At 37.8% G+C, this 20,791-nt stretch overlaps 1 protein-coding gene across 5 annotated transcripts in view; it reads right to left on the reverse strand.

Annotated features, from left to right (window-relative positions):
* cN-IIIB (cytosolic 5'-nucleotidase IIIB) overlaps window positions 1–19,275 on the reverse strand; it is a 28,996-nt gene extending 9,721 nt beyond the window's left edge. Inside the window, exons 1-4 of one of the 5 annotated variants that reach the window (XM_045729058.2) lie at window positions 19,172–19,275; window positions 16,840–17,108; window positions 15,372–15,470; window positions 312–381 (exon numbers count right to left, since the gene is read on the reverse strand). In XM_045729058.2, the coding sequence (XP_045585014.2) occupies window positions 312–381; window positions 15,372–15,470; window positions 16,840–17,052 (382 nt within the window). In that variant the 5' untranslated portion in view covers window positions 17,053–17,108; window positions 19,172–19,275. Of the gene's footprint in view, window positions 1–311; window positions 382–10,203; window positions 10,274–15,371; window positions 15,471–16,839; window positions 17,109–19,153 lie in introns of all 5 variants that reach the window. The other 4 variants (XM_045729056.2, XM_069317371.1, XM_045729057.2 and 1 more) reach the window with 4 other exon arrangements.
* Between the last annotated feature and the right edge of the window lie 1,516 nt (window positions 19,276–20,791).

Raw genomic sequence — 20,791 nt, forward strand, 5'->3', positions numbered from 1 at the left:
AAGTGTGTGATTAGGACGAAACTTGCATCTCAACGCCTAAATCATCATTTAGACATTGAGATGTAAGTCTCATCCCAATCACACACTCAGACCTTAGTAAAGTACTCAGGATAGTGTGAAAGATTGGTTGTAAATTCCTAACATAAATTTCATAAATAAACAAGTGTGGGTTTTGATTCTAAAACACTTCTCATTTAACTAGGAGTATTCTTTAGAGCCTGTCTTTCTGCATTTAGCCATAAATGCACAGTACTAGCAAAGTAACTATTAAAAGCGAAGAAAAGCTGATAGTAGTCATGATGAAGACTCACCATGACATGTCTCGCACATTTTTCCATTGTACCAGACTCGAGTCAAAGTGCGGTCAAAGTCGGCAATAACCTGAAATATGTCAGCGAAACATTCTCCACTCAACATTGGCCATCCTTAAACAACTAATACAGAGTATGTATCATTATTAATTGTTCTTATGTTAAATATACTAAGCTGAAAGCTGATTTGCTATAGTTAATGATAGGGATACAGGTTACCACAGTATACAGTAAATGTCTCACGCATTACCAGCACAGGACATCAGGGCAAGGATTCATCAAGTATTTATGCAACCATTTACAAAACCCGTACATCTTTCCTCAACCATGGCAGCTTGGGTAGCATTTATTAAACACTTTATGAGCTTCAAATGCTTTGAGGTTGTCTATAATATTAATAATAATCATGAGTTGTGAATTTTCAAAACTCTTCAACTGCTTAACTCCTAACATGAAGCTATGAATTTGTACGGTGTCCGCCTATGTGGAAAAAATAAATACCCGTACTGGTAAATAAAATATTTGTCCTTATATAATGATTAATTTGAATGTAAAAAGTATGAAAATGCCAAAATAAATTGTATAAACCAGCTACATTATAGCCAGTTTTAAGCAGTGAACATATTAAGCGAGTGACAGCCCAGCCTTCATCTATCAACACCAGACTCTACAATGACCAGACCCTATGTCACACATTCACAGCAGCCGAGCCAGGTGACCCTCAATGTTGACCAGACCACACACTAGAAGGTGAAGGGACGACGACGTTTCAGTCCGTCCTGGACCATTCTCAAGTCGATTGTGATCGACTTGAGAATGGTCCAGGACGGACCAAAACATCATCGTTCCATCACCTTCTAGTGTGTGGTCTGGTCAACATTCTTCAGCCATGTTATTGTGACTCATCGCCTGCAGATGACTCAATGTTGACCTTGGATGTCTAGATCGTTTTTTACACTAATATGTATGAACAAATAAATGTAAAATCAATAAGACATAAAAACTAAGAAAACTTCATACAGCCTATTGGCCCATACAAGGTAGCTCCTTTTTACTATCCTGGATATAAATAAAAGCTACCTCGTAGCCCCCATACTAGGTGGCTCCTATTTATATTCTCCTCAACTCATTCCCAATGGGCCTTTTGACCTATATGAGGTAGCTCATATTTATTATATCGTGAATATATAGGAGCTGTCTCAAATAGGCAAATAGGCCTACTGCTGTTCCTTTACTATTTTCAAATGATGATGGGTTGACCTGATAAATTTCATTACAGTATAACCATACAGAATTGTGAAAACCATATGAACATAATCAGTGCAGTACTGTATTTGTATCATGTAATTTAAATGGAATTTTATACCTAGACAATTACCGCAATGACATAGTAACATTTGTGACAATCGCATTTGCATAGTAAGATAATCATGAAAAGATAGAATTTTTTAATGAACCAAGATAAACTCTACTACATCCATAGTTATATTACATCTATATTACCATCCTTGGTGTGAAACCTAAACAATAACAGTTTAAAGCAAAGCATGATAATTGCATTAACATATGAATCAATATATAATAGCATCACTTTAAGGGTTAACAAAACCGCCATAACTGAGAAAAGACGCACAGGCTTCGTATGTGGAAACGTAAATGCTTGATGAATCCTGACCCAGGTTGCATTAGTGAATAATAACCAACAGTTGCTGTAATTTTCTAAATGGCTAAACAAAAATTAGATAATTAAGGTTTATATAAAACTCAGATCAAAATCTTATTGTGTCTGAAGCCAGACAACCAGACTCACGACCATAATACATCCAATTCTGTTCTTAATCTACTACTGCCTCAAAAAAATCTAAATGAAATGCATCTCAAAAAATCGGCTTTGATTTTATTCTTCACTCGTTATAAAATGCGTAAATCTTGTATCCCAATAATTGAGTATTAAACTACTATACATTACTTAAATTTTTACCTTTCTTTCTAACAGTGATTATTAGTACAGCTCTCAGGAGACTTACTTTAATATTAAAATATTTTAATGCTTTTAAGTACTGTATATATATATATTTATGCCATTTTCCACATTCACACCAAAAAGAGAGAAAACCTACCACCAATGTTTATTACAGACAACCAGGAAAATTGGCCCAGCAAGCACACTGTTGGGGCAAGGATAGACCAATGTTGTAAATGAATAAACATTGTTCCAATGCAGTATACTTGCTGATAATGTTTAAAATATGCAGTAAGGAAATTTTCCAATTTAGCAAAGTATTATTTTATGATTTATATTAGGACTTGGAGGAAATGAAATGCCCCTTTCTGAGCACTACCTCGGTCACTCCCTTAGCCTTTCACACTGGACTTATGAGGACAGACACTAGCCAACAGACCCTGGGCACATTATGCCTCACCATGGCAAGGATCTTTTCAAAAACTCTTTCACCACCATAAAGAAGGTAAGGGATGTCAGTTGTGCATCATAGCTCATTATACCGGAAGGCAAATGCTCCCTAAAAACACAAAAAATTTCAAATCGTTTAAAACATGATGTGAATCTTTTAAACTCAAAAATTGTCAAGATTCACTATGAACTTACTAAAACAGCCAAACCACCAAGTAAATACCAAACTTAAGTCAAAATTTATTGGCCAAGACAGAGCTACCAATGTTGCATTTAAGAATATTGTATCTCTCTACAGTCTACCTCTGAACAAGCTTTCCTTGGCAACTTCTCAAGCTTCCTCCCTACAGTGTTACAACACACTAGAAGAAGAAAAAGTGACTTCCCCAGGAATGAGTAGACTGAACAAATGGAGACCTGGAACAAGCACAAGTAAGACATCAAGTTGGTACAGGTGCTCCAGCATGTTACACAAAGGACAAGGATATGGGAGGTCAGCCAAATACTATCTAACCAACATCTAGGTGGACCCCTAAAAAACTGCAGGCACTATGAGTAGCCCCAGGCATAGGCAATTAACTGTCAATAAACCACTTACTTCCAAGGTATGTTCCATGAGGATAACCCGATTGTGCCTTAGGTAAACCACACGTCAAAGTGTTTGTGACAAGCAAGCCTTATAGTAAGGAAACATGGTCTGAGAATACATTGTATATATACACACACACACACACCATCATCTATGAGTGACGAAAAATTCTAAACAGTCACCACACAACAGTGGAATGTGCATAAAGAGACAATCACTATCCAGCATCAACTAACAGCAGCCCAACTCATGTCCGGCAAAAAAGGATGGCAGAGGCATATGACACCAAACATCAGACCAAAGGACCAGGATGCACAACACTGATTAAGAGCTGAAATGAATTCTAAAAATACAATAAAAAAGTAATCCAGGAAAGGACTGTAGAATATCACAATACTTTGGGTATTTTAACTAGAAATGCATAAAATAGGAAGTAATTAAAGTAAGAACATAGGCTTGTGGGCACTGGAAGAATGTTAGAACCCCATACACAAATTTTGGAAATTGAATTCATGAGGAAACGGTTTTATTACACACACTTTTTTACACCAGCCACAACAAGGCTTCAATATACATTAATATATCAAGGGAGGATGCACATATGCTACTAATAGGCCTGAACATAAAGCAGTGGACTGGACAAGTTATAACCTTGGGTTCTGAGGGAATGTGCAGCCAAGCGCAGCTACCAGCGGCATGTTATATTTTTAGCATCACTTAATGCAAGCAAACTGGCAGTGCAATTGAAAAAAGGACTATATAATAATTTTGTACAACACAAAACTTGAGATAAATGAGGATCCTCAAAACTACCAAGTGGTCTCCCTGATCAGTGCCGGGTTAGGAAAAACAAAAGCGCAATCAAGCTTGCATGGATAAACAACCAAGAAAGCAATAACATGCTAGTAATCAACAATTTGAATTCAAAACGGGAGTCAGGTGTCAAATCTTTCACCTTTCTGTGACAATGAAATACAGTAACAGAAGAGATGAATGAGTGGATGGACTCCTTTTAACACTTTCGTGGGATGAGGACGCACCCCGGAGTCCTGTTTCGCCTACCCGCTCCCGCATAGTGGACATAAACTTATGTCCTCTTTTAAAATATTTGTATAAAATTCAATTTTTATCCGATTTACTTTGGGTTTGTTTCAAACTGCGCGCCATGAGGCTCTCTTTCTCACCAATAGGCTGCATGGTACAATAAGTTCATGAAAGGTTCACAAACATAACAAAAGTAAAAACATTTCGTGTGTGTTTGACTCTCACTGATATGTTCCAGCTTTGTTTTATATTTGGCGCTATTCTATCTTACGCTTTGTTGATCTTTTTTACCTACGGGCTCATAGAACATTCTATTGCAAACACATTGACACAAAAATGAATGACGTACATAGAATAATAATGTCATGAGAATGAAATAAGTATAAACTTTCAAAGCGCCGTGCGTCGTCCCGTCACCGACACCGGGTAACAATTTCACCACTTCCCACACTCTTGCGGGCGGGCCGCAATCATTATTCTACGCTTATATTCATATCACCGTGTTGGGAATTTCATTGCGAGTCCATTGATACCAAAATTAACGATGTAGGACAAGTGTGGAGGTGATAACAATCCCAAGAGTAAAAACATTTTGTTGCTGTTGGGCGCTCACGGCGAGTCATCTTCGTAGTTATTTATTTGGTGCTGGTATCCCTATAGCTTTCGTGACTTTTTTTACTGATGTTCTTCTAGAGAATTTTATTGCAAACACGTTGGTACCAAAATGAAATACGTAGCATGAGAACTAAGGTCAGAAGAGTAAAAAGAGTATACACATTTTTGTTTTTACGCTTAAGCGATAAAAACGCCCCGCGCACATACGGTTGTTTCCCTGACCTTCGCGGAGAGCGCGAAAGTGTTAAAAGCTAGAACACCAGAAGGCATGCAAGGGATACTACTAGAGTAGATGAGAGATTCAGAAAGATGAGAATTATAGTAAGAGGAAGTTGATCTTACTAGAGGATTTTAACTAGTCAAGTGCCATAGTATTGGAGCTAGTCTCAATAATGTTTAGTCCAAATCAATGACCAGCCATAGGGAATAAAGAAAATAAATGTACATGTTTGCAGATGAAGCGAGAGTATTCAAGCAGTTGAAAAGCTAAAATAATTACCAGGAGAAAGCACTAAGCCAGTAAGATCATACAACACTTGGACCATTGGGGATCGAGCTCTGACCCTCAAGAAATGTGGCTGTCATTATACCAACCAGTCCAAGTGATTGGGTAAGCAACTCACATTCTAAGAGGCTGCAGTATCCTTTGGACATACTGAGCAACTGGAGTAAACAATAGCTGATGGCATGCCATGTTATGCAGTACAGTAGTGGACACTGGGACTATGTTGCGTAGTCTATGCCACAGGATATTATTAAAACTAACCTACACCTGGGTATGTTTGGGTATCTTGTCAATCTTAGATTGTTGTATTCAATGGTGCCTTCTAAAGCTTCTGGCAAGTCTGCTAGTACTGTACTTCTGGTTGAGATACTACTAACTTATCATGGTTCAGTTGGTAGTGTGCATGTACGTGTCTGGGGGAGTCCAGGGACATAAGTTCAATCCCACTGTACAGCCTCAATATTTTCTCACAGGCACATTCGTGTGATTTCAATGCGCACTTCTAATAATATTTCATGACCCAATTTGCAAACATTTTAATTTTATATAAAACTTTGTATATCCAAGAAAATATGGATTTTTGTTTAAATATTACTTCCATATTATAAATGCTTAAAAATAAAAAAGTAACACTATTATACTTTTCTTTTTTAATTGTGCAAACAAGTGGCAGCTGCCTAGGACAGCAACACTCTCTCGAAGGGTACAGTCGTGTCACTGTGTTTAGTTGTACCTGCCTAAACAGTGCCGTGACTCATCTCAACTGAGTGACCCCCTGGTTCAGTTCCCAGGCAGAAAAAGATGTTTGGGCATATTTTTTTTACATCTGATGCCTCTTGTTTACCTAGCAATAAACTCCAGCCAAGAAGTTGAGCAACTGTTGTGTGTTGCATCCTCAGGAAGGTCAGGCATTGGCCTTGTGAGGGCCTCAATTAGCCTGACTGACTTCATGTCCTCAATAATGAAAGACCAAATGTGACGCAAGGTTTGATGCTTTATGCTGATGTGCTAAACACGGTTTTAGGATTTTTAAGTTACACTATTACTTATTTAAATATCAGGACCTGAAATATCAATATATAATTGGACTTCTGGAATCAATGCGAGTGCTATTTGACCCCTTAGCTGCCAAAGCAATAGAGGTCATCCAATGAAAATACCATACACAATCTAAGTTCCAATGCCTATCTTCTTGAGGTTATCTTGAGCCTTGAAAAATGTTTCCAGATATTTTTTCCACAGAATAATTCCAGTTGTCGGGGATGGGAAGGGTACATCAGGCTTATCGAGGTGCCCCCTGGGTAAAAAAAAAGTATCGCCCTTTCCCAGGAAGTGACCTAAAACACTTGCCTAACTCCTAGGCACCATATTTACTGCTAGGTGAAGAAAGGCACCAGGTGAAAGGAAGCTTAACCATTTGCTGTCCTGCCTGGGAATTGATTCAAAGGTTCCTAGGTATTGAGCCAAGAACATAGACCACTGGTACAGAGCACACACGTTGAATTTAATAATTTTGAAAAGAAATACCCCCCAAATAAAATCCAGAATAAAAAATGAGCTTGTACAAACTACATATACTTGATGCTTTAGTATATTTTACTAAACAAGCTACTGTATTAATATATTTTATTATATATCCTGGGAACACACACAGCTTGGTTTTAACATTTTCTATATGAATTTTTGTTTAATTGCACAACTGGAAAATCTAGATTTTCTTGTTTTTGTTAGTACAAACTAATAAAAATATATTGTGAAAAATGTGTTTTTGTGCTGCAATTCAACCCTTGGTGGGGTTAAGCCCAAAACATTTGTTTTATTAAACTTAAAATTAACAAAATTTAATCATAAGCATCATGGAAATGGAATAAAAATTATACACATTTGTCCTTATAAATATTATTATAGCATCAGAGCATCAGCAGTATTAGTAAGCATATTAGCAGTAACAGGAATGGTTATAGTGTCATAACTAATAATACAGTAATGGTACTACAGTAATAACAACACTAATGTACTAGTATTACTGTAGTAAAAAAACTGGTATTAGTCATAGTATTTTCACTGGTAACCTGGTGGTAGTTTCACATTATATCAAATATACATTTATTCCAAAACAGCTTCAGATAAACTTTAATAGTGTATGAAATGTCTCAAGGTCAAATAAAAAAAAGGCAGCTTTCCTAATATCGCAGACCACATTTGACACCAACTGTGAGACACTGTTTTCCCCACACTTGTTAAGAGGTATATTACACCCAACCTGGAGTCCACTCTCGTGTACACCACAGAGTGCACGGTCCTAGCATCTGTATGCAATTTCAATTATTGTATTATATAAGCTTTTATTTTTATTCTAACAGAGCTTCATATTCACCTATTTTTTTAAATGTTCCCCTCCTAGGTTCGATGTAAAATTGAAGGAATTAAAATTTTTCCTTGCATTCAAGCAAGCTTCAATCAATTATATCAATTACCTGTATGAAATGTTTATTGCCAAAGTGCAAAATGTGGTACTAGAAACAGTTCAAACAAGCTTTCATTGTCTACTCCCCCTTCGTTTCAGTAGGATACAGTAGGGAATCGACGCTGTTGTTTGGGGAACATGTTTCCAGAGAAGGTGTCCAGCAGGGAGACCCACTTGCCCCTCTCCATTTCTGCATGGCTGCTAAAGACAGTCACAAGGAGGTTGACCAGCAAACTTGACATCAAGTTCCTGGTAGATGGTTCCCTGGTAGGGACACAGGAGACCCTCCTAGGGGATCTACAGCTGGTGAAATTTGAGGAGTTAGGACTCACCCTAAATCCATCAAAATACGAAATCATCTCATCTAGCCAACCAATCATAAATGCAGTAAATCTGTTTTGCCAGGAGCTTCAGTGATCGCTCCCACCAACAGTGTGCTGCTAGGGGCACCTCTGAGCTCAAGTGCCATTGAGGTAACACTCGACGAAAAACTGAACAACCTGAGGAGGATGGAGGTAATAATAGGGGCTTTGAATGCCCACGATGCTTTGTACCTCCTCACAAGGTACCTGGCTTTCCCCCTGGCTTACCATTTCCTAAGGTGTGCTCCCTCCTTGGACAGTACAAAATAAACAGAATATGACGCACTCCTAAAATCAATAACCAGGAAAGTGTTAAACCTCTCCCTGAAATATGACCAATGGGACCAAGCAACACTCCCAGTTAGACTCTGGGTTGGGAGGCATTCTTATCCTCGACAAGTGCTACCGGTGAATTAGTGAATGAGATACAGTACTACCAGAATACCTATGAGATTCCATTGGGATTTATGATCTCAAATTCATAGATGGAGCTGGCCAGTGAGACAATCTTGTCAGCTCTCAACATCGACCAACTTTTCTAAACGACTGCAAACAGGCCAAATGGAATAACCTCATAGTGGAGAACATTGCCACAGCATTGCTGGAGGAAGCCTCTGGAAAGGACAAAGCATACCTACTTTTGCAAGCTTCTCATGCTGGGGACTTCCTGTTGGTTATCCCTAATTCTGCCTTGGGCACCCACCTGGACCATCGGACCCTAAGTATTGTTTGCCCTGTGCTTTGCCACCCATATCTCCACTGAACACTGGTGTATCTGTGGTTATGCGTCGGCAAACCAATATGGCAGCCATGGTCTCATATGTCGTAAGTCACAGGGAAAGATTGCCAGACATGAAGCAGTCAATGACATCATCAAGAGAAGTTTAGCTACAGCTGGGTGATGAGCACAAAGGGAACCTCAATTGTGCAGACCTGACAACAGTCACAAATACACATATGGAGTCACCCCAGAGCCATGGATGTATGGTAAACAGGTCGTGTGGGTCTACATGTGTGTGTGTCTACATTAGGCGATACCTATCTACCTCACAGTACAGCTGAAGGAGGCAGGGCAGCCTCCTCCAAGACCCATAAAACTAATATGAACATGGACCTAGAATGTTGTTACAGGTTTGTGCCAATAGACTCAGACCCTGACTGCCTGGGGTAAATATGCACTTAAGTTCCTAAAGGAGGTGGGTGAGGAACTCATTTGGTAAACTAGAGACTCAAGAGTGTCCAGTTTCCTGTTTCAGCGCCTCAGTGTCGCGATCCAGATAGGAAATGTTTGCTGTATCTCGGGCAAGCATCTCACCTCTGAAGAGCTGGATGAGGTCTTTGAACAGTGAGTGTTGTGTGTGTGTGTTTTCTGTAAACTGTAACACAATGTAATAAAATTAATAAAAAAAATAAGAATGGGGGTAGTAGGAGATGAAAACATTAAGGTGTTCAGTGAGAATCCACAAGCTCTTCTCTGAATGCTCTATTTTCTTCTTTGAGGCTATGGGTCCCTACAATTGCACCAGAGATGGTACATCTATATATGACAATATTTGAAAACTGAATAAATATTTTCTACAACTACCCATAAATAATATACAAGTGCATTAACAACTGCCACTTTTTTATTCCTTTGCTGTAACTTGACCTAAACAAATTATGCAGCTGATATCATACTAATATAAAGGGTGAACTTGGGCATGTTCAATGAAATCACAAGAATGTTATGATTCTATGAATAAATATTAAGGCAGTACAATGGTATCAAACCCATGTTCCGGATTCTATCGTACGGCCTCAATATTTATTTTTAAGCATGTGTTTATGTTATTTGGTAGGAGGCCCACAGAACTCGTGTGGTTCCTAGAGTGATGCTCCTCGCACCTTCACCACTTACCCCACGAACACTGGCACCGTTGTCCTCCCATATGAACGCGTGTCAGAGTGTAGTCAAAGTCCACCACCAGCTGAAGGCAAACTAATGGTCAGTCAGATTTCATACTTGTCCAATGGATAGAAGGTAATCCCAATATCATAATATACTGTACATCATGTTCTAAGAAAATATAACAACATTCACTATTTACATAGTACAGTACATAAGGACCTCGAATATCTAGACCACACAACAGCAAAAACCATAAAAACAAGTGCCAGCATTCATCAAACATTTACGTGTCCGCTTACGAGACCAGTACATCCCACCCCAATCATAGCGGATTAGTTTGCATTTATTAGACAGTTTATGAGATACGAGGTTGTTTATAATAAAAATGACCTTGGGTCAAGAATAACCTTGCAACATTTACAAGCTCAAACTGTTTACGGTATGACAGAGTAAGCCACTATAATCGACTTAAAATGTACTGTGTAAGTCTTGTAGGTAGACTTGTAAATGCTTGATGAATCCTGCACCTGGACTTTGCTGTTATTTTTATAAATCGGCAAGACACTTTAATTTTTAATATGTGGGTTGGGAATTCAGACCAGTTCTGCACCATTAACACTTTCATTGTGGATTCATTTTGGGCAGTCCAATACCTTGAGTAGAATTTTTCTGAAAATGTTTACATTAATTTGTTACTTTGACTGCTAATTCAGAACCTATTAACTTGAATCTCTGGATAATTTAGCCAACATCATGATCAAGTCAGACACAGTCTCTTGACGTGGAAGAAAATTTAATTCCAGGATGTAGTGGTCTGGTTAGTTACTGATGTACAGACACCTATGTTTTCAAATAAGCAAATATATTAAAGCAATGCATTTATCACAAAATCTATACAAATTACATCAAATACTAAAACAATTATCAAATGCCTGCACAGGCGTTTTCCTGCTTAATAACTTAGCGAGTCCCGACTCAGGTCTGGAGAAAGCTAGACGTCCAATTCTTGTCTCTTGTAATACAACAAGGTGATACATTGTAACTGAAGGATTTTCTTTGTCAGCATATTTTTTCTTGTTCAAAGATTGAGATTTCTTGAGGTTGCTCAACATTAATGGTGACATTTGGAAAAGTTAAATAGGATGAACAAAAGGAAGCTGCACAACTACAAAATATAGTTACCTTATAACATAAGAACACAAGAATTAAGAACCCACAGAAGGCCCATTGACCCACGAGAGGTAGCTCCTATTTACACTCCACTAAATATTAATATACATGTCTAACCTTTGCTTGAAACAATCCAGTGATCCAAAATCCAAATATGTTTCCCAGTAATTTGATCCAGAAATATCAACAACCCTATTTCCAGATCAGTATGTACATACCAGGCCTTTTTCTGAATTTAAATTTATCAAATTTGTATCCACTGTTTCATGTTCTATTATGTGTTGATATATTTAACACTACTATATGTCCTCTTGGTTATATCTCTTCATTAATAGGTATTCTTCAATCAAGTTACCCACTATTTAAGAAAATATTAAATATTTTTATAAACAAAGTGGCAAACGTGAAAAGACCTCATGAAGAAAATGGGTACTGGAAGCCTGGACCTTTTGCAAAACAGGCAGGCATGTAGGCATTAGGGAAGCTTTATCTGCTAATCACATGCATAACCCTGTCCTGATTTGCCCCACAGAGGGAAGGGACAGAAAGTCACTGAAAGGTAGAATCATTTACACAACCCTAAAGTATGCACAGAAAAAAAGCACAAGGCACAAAATCCTACAGAAATCAGGGCCTGGTACCAATTGCTGTATATGCAAACAGAGCTAACTACCGGTATATCAACTTCCCAGCAGCAGGTCTTGCTGTGGGAAGTAAACCCCATGTACTACCTTAATGCAAGATGACTCAAGAGGAGTCAACTCTCGGGAATAACCCAAACTCCCAGCATCAGGAGAAAGGAAAACTTAAGCTGGCCACCAGGGGAGATAACTCTGGCACAAGGCTGGAGCAAAATAGCACACAGGGAACACACAATATAGTACGAACTAAACAACTGTGAAAAATATCAAATAAAAACAAAGGAATGACTCCTCTTGGAACTACTGTTTCAGAGATAGCCAACACCACTTAGCTGAAAGGAGCAGAATCTCTTGGGTCAGAGTATAGAGGTGCAATCTTAAGTGCACCAGGCCAGCAAGTGAGATGGGAAGCTGGCCAGGCCTCCAAGTAACCTGAGCTGCCACCTGCTGGCAGTCTGGCACATCAAGGTGAGGGTTGTTCGTTATCAGCAACAATATGTCTTGGGATTTATTTATTTCAAGTAGCAGCTTTTTTGTTTCACCTAACTTTTATGGGTTTTTTTCGGTTTTGGGTAGATCTTTAATCCCCAAGCTTCCCTAGCCTTGTAGAAAGTGAAAGATTCCGAGGCTGGCTTTTGAAAAGCAATCATGGGTCTCAGAGCCCGGGTGTAATTCTTAATGTTTGGCTACACAAGTGAGTAAGCTCCAGGGAGCTAAGAAGACTCCTAAGAAAATATTCAGTAGATTGAATTTTGAAAAATTAGATCAAGTAGTTAATAAGAATAAGTGTCTTCCAAAAAGCAGGTACAATTAAGTTTTTATTACAAGTTTTATTTTTCGACATTTGAAAAATACTCTGTGGTACTGTATATTATTTGACTGAGAAAATATACAAATGCATTCTATCATTATCTGTAGGAAAAGGTCAAGCACAATTTATGAATACTGCAATAATAAAATTATTTTTTTCTTGAAATCTAGAATTTCCAAAATTCCACAAGGTATCAGAACAATACTGCCTAGATTTTTGAAGTCCCCCTGTACTGCACATGTTTTTCTGTGAAACTAAATATAGTACAATGATTAAGTTACCAAGCCAGCTACAGGAACATTCTAACCAGCTAGAGAACTTCCGTTTATATTAGCAGAAATCTATCATCTTCAGTGCATTTCATGCAAATAAGGCAAACAAGCTAGTAGTTAACTGTTTACAGTCAAGGCAAAGAGAATGACTTGAGATTTATATAAAATATTTAGTTTTTGTTTAATAACTTACTTAACACTTAAATGGCTCAGCTAATTGAAAGTCTTGCATCATAGTGCACAAGACAAAAATATTTCACAAAATTAATGTAAAAAAAAAGCATATGGCAATTCAAATACAGGAGATAATTACCTGTATTGGATCTGTTTATGGGTTAATAAACAGCTCTGTACTAGCATGCATGTCTTAATGTAGCTAAAATTACCCACAAACAATGGTAAATCTTTAAAATAACTACTATTTTGTAATAATACAAACAGCATTGCTAAGATTATCAGACATAATACAGTACTGTAGTCTGTTCATAAACAAATATACTGTACTGTACTTCAGAATTTCTCCCGAGGTGTAGCCACCTCTACACCTCATGAGATAAGTACTGTACGGTTTCAAACCATCAAGTACCTCTTTCAGAGGCAGAGAGCTGAATGGAGAGTATTTATAGATACGCTTCCCAAAACTGGATTTTTACTCTTGGAAGCCTAATTAATCAAATGATTAATGCATACTATAAAGGAATTGTATTTTGCAGTTTGTGCAGCAGCTTTCTCCTCCTTGCCTCCTTCCACGTCACCATTAATGCTCGAAACATTCTTATCTTTAGTCGTCCTATCATAACCCAGGACATTAACACTAATGCATGTCAGACACAACATGCTACCTTGCATGTTAATATCAGGCCTTAATGGTTAGCTATACCTAAGGAATGAGTCCCTGAACATAGATGTCTAGTTTCTAGTGTCCAGATTTATGGAAAGCAGAGAAAAAATTATTCCACCAGACAATATGAAAAAATAGTACAGTACCACAAAAGAGAATCAATACACCTTGCTATTGTGTCCCGTAATATCAGATCTTGACACTACAGCTGCTAAGAAATGAGCTGTTGAACATTGGATTACCTATTGACTGTCTCTGACACTGCCAATTGCTAGTCTCTGGACATTCACAGGGCCAAACATCTGGAAACCAGGTCTGTTATTCTAGGAGTATTGCCTAATACTGTAGCATGGAAATGAAAGGAGATATAATATAGACAATTATATATATGTCTACAAGCGAAAAAATCTTACAAATGGGCGATGTGTTTTGCTGTTCAGAGACTACCGTCAGGTTGTTTGGCTTTGTGGTTTAGCGACAAACTCCAGATGCCAATGTTTCTGATTAATATTTCCATGGGTGTTATATTTACATTACCCATTCAATGTAAATATATTGAATGGGCAATGTAAACAAACACTGAAAACACTAAACACCAAGTGTTTGGAAACAAGTCTTGAAAACACCAAGACTATAGAAGAAGTCTCCTTTCTATTCATACCATAAATTTTGCAATACACCTAATATAGCTATTTTTTAGTGCACCAAGACCATCTTTAACTTTCTTATGATCTGAACACTAGTACGTTACCCTATACACAAGATGAAATATGTACATATAAAACACTGCAACATTCTTCTATACATACAGTACTGTGCTGTACTTTCTTGTATTTGTGTAACTCACATTATAGTTGCTTCCTATCAGTTATTTATGCCCCCACATTGTAAACATTTACTACATCCATACAAACAGTCTTTCACAATACTTAAGTACAGTAACCCATAACTGGTTTCAACACAGATGAAGATAACGTGGAAGATAAAGACAAAATACAAACCTGAAGCATATACAAACAAGTCTGGCAGAACAAGTCTTCGCACAAATTAAAATGTTTAAATCTAAAACTTTCAGAATCTATGAAACAATTTTTCGGTGAATATGGGAAATGGCATAGTGCACTGCACTAACACAAAGAATACACAACAATTCTATTGAATAGCAAGAAAACACCAAATACAGTATGTCCTTACTGATTGTTGAATCATTTAATATGGATAAAGAGGATAAAGACCTGCCAGACATCACAACTAAAGAATATCTTTTACAAAGCTTGCAGCTTAGAATACCCAACTAAGTACCCTATAACAAACAATTTCATGTTGTCCTATGATATCCATTTCATTTTTTCTTTGTACATAAACAGAGCCGCTCTCTAAGGTGGTCTAAGGTGGGTGCTCTGCACTCTCCGAAGGTACACCAGAGAAACGGCCCATCCCACCTGCAGACTGGAGAAGCCACTCTCTGTAATGGTTGTCACCAGTTCTTCCACTCGGGATAGGTCCTTGATGCGTATGTGGTCAGCATTCAGCAGCCCAAGCTGTCAACATATATCAGGAATTCTCGTTGAAATAAAAAAATATATATTAGATATGCTTTGAGTGGCAGCAACTAGCAGCAGTGACTAACAGCAACAACAGCTAGGAATAACTAACATCCAGCAGCAGCTAACAGCCATTTAGGATAAGTTTGATCTACCTTTTGTCAGATGCATGTAACATCATGCATAGCGTTGCCCGAAACGCTATGCATACTAGTGGCTTTAGGTATTGTATGTACTACCTCTATCTTTAAATCAAACAGAATGTTTGTACTGTAACTCTGCAACTATGTATGTACTTTACCTAAATAAATTATTATTATTACTGTATTATTATTATCACTGAGGCTAATTACTTAAGGTTTCTAAACACTCCTGAATATATGTTATCCTGACTAGGTCAATTCTTAATTTGGCAACTTTTAGCACCTTCAAATGGAACTAAGGATCTATAAGGGTGTAGCAGTACTTGTAATAATGATTCTACTAGTTTTCCTGCATGACTATGCCACAAATCTTACCAAGCACAGAGGATCACTATTCCCACGGTAGGAACAAAACAAAGAAACTTGGAACACATTTTTGGCATAGTTTAAAAAATAAGATTATCCATTCTTTCAATGCATTGGATACCAATCTCAAACAAGATACTCAGAAGTCTGCCTTATTTTATAACCTAGATGGTATGGCTATGGTATGGCTAGATGGTACACCTGTCAGGCTACAGCTGACAAGGCTAATCTATGAAGTGTGGTTGACATGGCTTTGGACTGTGTAGTTGGTATGGCTACCAGCCATATAAATGTCAAGGTTACACACTGCATAGATGAAACATTTGAAAACTATAAATGAAATGGCTATGGACTGTTGCTGACACTGCTACACACACTCAAGATGGCATAGCTGGGATTCCTATCCTATGAGATGCACGTTCAGTATTATAATTAGGCATTATTTTAAGAGTTACTCTTTTAATTGTAAAACACATGTCACTGTATCAAGTAATAGAACTAAAGAAATGTTTCTTGTATCGGAATATAGCATATAACCCAAAGGAATAACTTGCTTTTGCCCTTTAATCACATTGAACACTCTACAGTATAGTACATACAATTTAACAAGGTTGAGTAATGACAGTAATATTTCATAATTTTGAGAAAGAATAATATGAAATTAATAATTTAATAATTTTAAATGAGGTAAAAAGAATCATATTACAGTATATAAATAACAAAAGTGCCAGAAACCTATGGTATCATGAAAGAATATACCATACTGACTATACTGTACTGACTAAGGAAGCTACTGTACTGTACCGAGTGGTATGACTTGGAACAAAAAAAACCTAGCCAACTAAGACTAAACACACCTTCTCGAGTAAGGGATACATTTCCTTCGTCTCTGGCATGATTGTGGTTTGAGTGCAGAAGACGGTACTATCTGATGTCTCCGATGATTTGCTCCTTAGGCAGTTGACTTTGTTACACGAGTCCAGGCTCACTTCTAGAGGTCTTGATCCACCAAGAACCCGCGAGAGCTGCCTTCCTCCTGCCCTAAGTACAAAACCACGCGAGCTAATCATGAAGAACAAACGACCCACTTAAGTACTCTTCTCTATTCACTTCAACCGACAAATTTCTGAAAACCAATTTTTTTTAATCATTAACCTACAAGGTATTATTTAATAAATAATTTATGGTATCCAAAGTAATACTGGCACTACATAATTATATCCACCACTCACTAAAAGTTGCACAACAGGTAGGAGCAGGAGTCAGAAAAGCTAACCAATACCTTGGAATAATCAAGTACTGTATACCTTGGACTTTAAGGAAAAGAGGGTAGTGATTTAACTGTATACAGTAAATCTATGATGAACTCACATTTGGACTACTGTATCCAGGCAAGGAGACCTCACTTACAGAAGGACATAGCTGCTCGGGAGAAAGTGCAACACCAGGCAACAAAAGTCATTCCAGAGCTAAATCATCTCTCGTATAACTATCTACGGGCTCACCGTAGCCCGTGTTGCTTGGAACTTTTTGTTCCAGGTAGCGAATCTTTAAAAACAACATCTCTCATATCAGGAACGGTTGAGGGCCATAGGGCTAACACTGCAAATAAGGCATGACATAACGGATCTAATTGAAACTTTTAAACACTGAGCAAGTTGGAGGATGTTGATCCTGACAATTTCTTAATTAAAAAGGTCAGATGTAACACAAACAAGGAGCAATGGTTTCAAGCTCAACAAGCCACATATGTAGGACTGAGAACAGATGCTTTTTCACCCACAGGGTTCTAAATCCATAGAACCCCCTACCTGCTAAAGCTGCAAAATGCCAAAACTGTTAGGTTTTAAAATCCACCTGGAGAGGATCACCACGGCAAATGGTGGGACCTTCAACAAGCCACCAGCTTCCTGTCCTTGTCGGGGCCACTAGGGTCAGTGGCTCTCGGGTAAATCAGGAAAAAATAAAAACAAAAATACAATACTGTACTGTACTAGTATACAGGAAAACAAAAATACATTTATATCCCTTTTGTTAAATTATTTAACTTATTTAATTTAAATACAATACAGTACTTGGAAAAAAATGTAAATATTCACTGATTGTCAAAATAATCTCAGTCAAAAGGCTCCAATCTCCTTTTTAATGACTTTTGTAGATGGTTACAATATTAGAAGAAAGAGTCAAGAGCCTTGGGAAAGCCATTTAGCATATTTAAAACCAAGTTCAATGGTTCATTTTTCCTTGAGTTATCCCAGTTTTTTTTCACATAAATATGGGTCTTTCTACCTTTGGAAACAAGGTTTCGAGGCTGGGGAATAAGAATAAAAAATAAAATAATAAGTAGTGAAATATCTTTACAGACAAGTTCTCTTGATTGTTGACCCTATGAGTGACAACAATCAGGAGGTTAAACATTGATAGGTTAAAATGTAAATTTTTGTCAGTGAAATTAGCCCATAGAGCATGGGAAATATTAAGGTATAAATGGTTACTCTCTTATTAAAGCCCCAATCAAGTTTAAAAAAAAAATTCACAGATAAATGAAACATTAATATTAAAAGAAATAGGCATACAGTAGAGTGTATTTTGTTTGTCTTTAAAAAAAATATTGCATAATACAAATGTGTTTTGAAGGAACTGTATCTCCCGTTGCAATGAATCTCCCTCCAACACATCAGGATGGGTCCCATGCAGGTCGCTGAATCAAGGTTGCACTGTATACTGACGTTCAAATATGCATGCAGCACACTGTACTACAGCATAAATATTGACCAGCTAGTAAAATGCCCAAATATACCCAAAAAATGCCTCCCTTAAATCCTCATGCCTATTTCTATGACTCCACTGGTATACATGTTAGGGCCCGTACTGTCTTGTATAGAGGGGCAAGTATGGGCTGGCAGGGGCTCCTAGAACACACACACACACTCTGGGTACACAAATAGCTGTCTTAAGTCCTCCTGGAAGGTCCCTGGGGGGGCTTGAGACACTCGCCCCCATCACCTTAAACCTTGCCAAGATGAACTTTGAAAGAAGAACTGGCGAGCGGCCGCCCACCTAATCATCATTCCTCCTCCCTCTGTGTGACTATAGCTTCCGAACAAACAACCCGTGTTACTGGCTTCGGTTAACCCCCCAAAACTAGACCACGTTGACCACAGCACTAACAAACCGAGAGAAACTTGCACAGTAACATCCTTGTTGACGAGCATCACACAACTGAGCTCCTTCCCCACAGCTGACTCGCTCCGCTGCCACACGCACCCAATTGCATCCTATAAACACATTTGAAACTAACATTTGTACTTCAAAATTCATCCACGAACATCGTTGAATAAAATATTGATAGATACGATGTATTAACTAGATGTATTACTTATAAATTACTGGTATAGTGTATTTGCGACAGTACAATATAATATTGCCCAAAGTGTTGTACTTTGCCCTTGCGTTCGGTGGAGCACTTATACAAATTTTATATAATTCGTTTTATCTGGGACAGGAAGCCTGTGGGTATATGGGCCATCCTCCTGAAATGATGGTATAGTAACTATTTGGTCTAAAGTACCAATATGTAGTGATGGGCCAAAAGTAAACTTACACTTTTTTTACTTTTAAGTTTATAGTCTGGAAAATATAGCTAAAAACCACGTACTTATTTATTTATTTATGTACCTGAATTTACCTGAGGGCCACCAATACTCTAGTGGCCTTGATGAGGACAGAAAGCCGGTGGCTTGTCAAAGGTCTCCCCTCTCCCCTGCCCAGTAGTGAAAATGAAACGAAAAATACGAACTTTTTCGTGCTTCAACACATTAACAATGAATTCTGAAAGAAGATTGATTGGTGAAGATTAAGCCACCCAAGAGGTGGCACGGGTATGAGTAGCCCGTAAAGACAGAAGACATAGGTTTGGGATTACATACCCACTACACCTGAGTAGATTAAGATCCACAATATCAACCAATGAAGGTGACATGATTGAATGGGGATAGGCTATTCCTCTAATTCTTGGACTATATTACATATACAATTATTCTTGACATAATTTGTATACCTATCACAAAACTAGTACTGACACCGGGTAGTTGAGCTACCTGATCCCTTTGTGTGTATTTTACCTCTTTTGGACTTCATTTGGAAGGTCATTAATGTAGATGAGAAAGAGGAGAGGGCCAAGTATGCTGCCCTGAGGAACACCGATATTGATGGATAGGGTGGGAGAAATTGAATTATTCACAGAAACATACTGGAGCCTGTCAGTAGGGTAAGATTTGAGGTATTGCAGGGAGTTTACCTCAATAAACTTATTTCAATTTCAACCGGGTAGTTGTGTTGAAACATACACCAGTGCCAGGCACTCATAAAAGAGTGCCGGGGGAATCACCACTTGCGATCATCTGTTGTTTGAGGACACACCTCTACAAGTAACATCGTCGAAAGCGGTTAACATGCATTTAAAACTGAACTTTATTCCATGTGGCAATAAGATCTATTTTAGGTCTAACTCACTAAGATATATATTCTCTCTCGATGTCACACTGAGAATGTATAAATATATAAAATATTGATAAATAAGAGCAAGAAATTTGTTAGTAGTCAGCTAAGTTTTGGTTTGATTTTCGCTGTACTATCACTATCTTAGTAACCTTTGAGTTTAGAAAATATACATTTAATTCAAGAGTTGTCGAGTTGTTTCAATTACATCTGTACTTTATAAATGCAGTAGAAAATGTAGGAAAAGACTCTACTTTCTGTTCGAGTTGAATCTCGTCCAGTAGTTGTAGAATCATAAATAACTATGCT

Source organism: Procambarus clarkii, chromosome 87, assembly GCF_040958095.1.
Source record: "Procambarus clarkii isolate CNS0578487 chromosome 87, FALCON_Pclarkii_2.0, whole genome shotgun sequence".
Classification (NCBI taxonomy): Eukaryota; Metazoa; Arthropoda; class Malacostraca; order Decapoda; family Cambaridae; genus Procambarus; species Procambarus clarkii.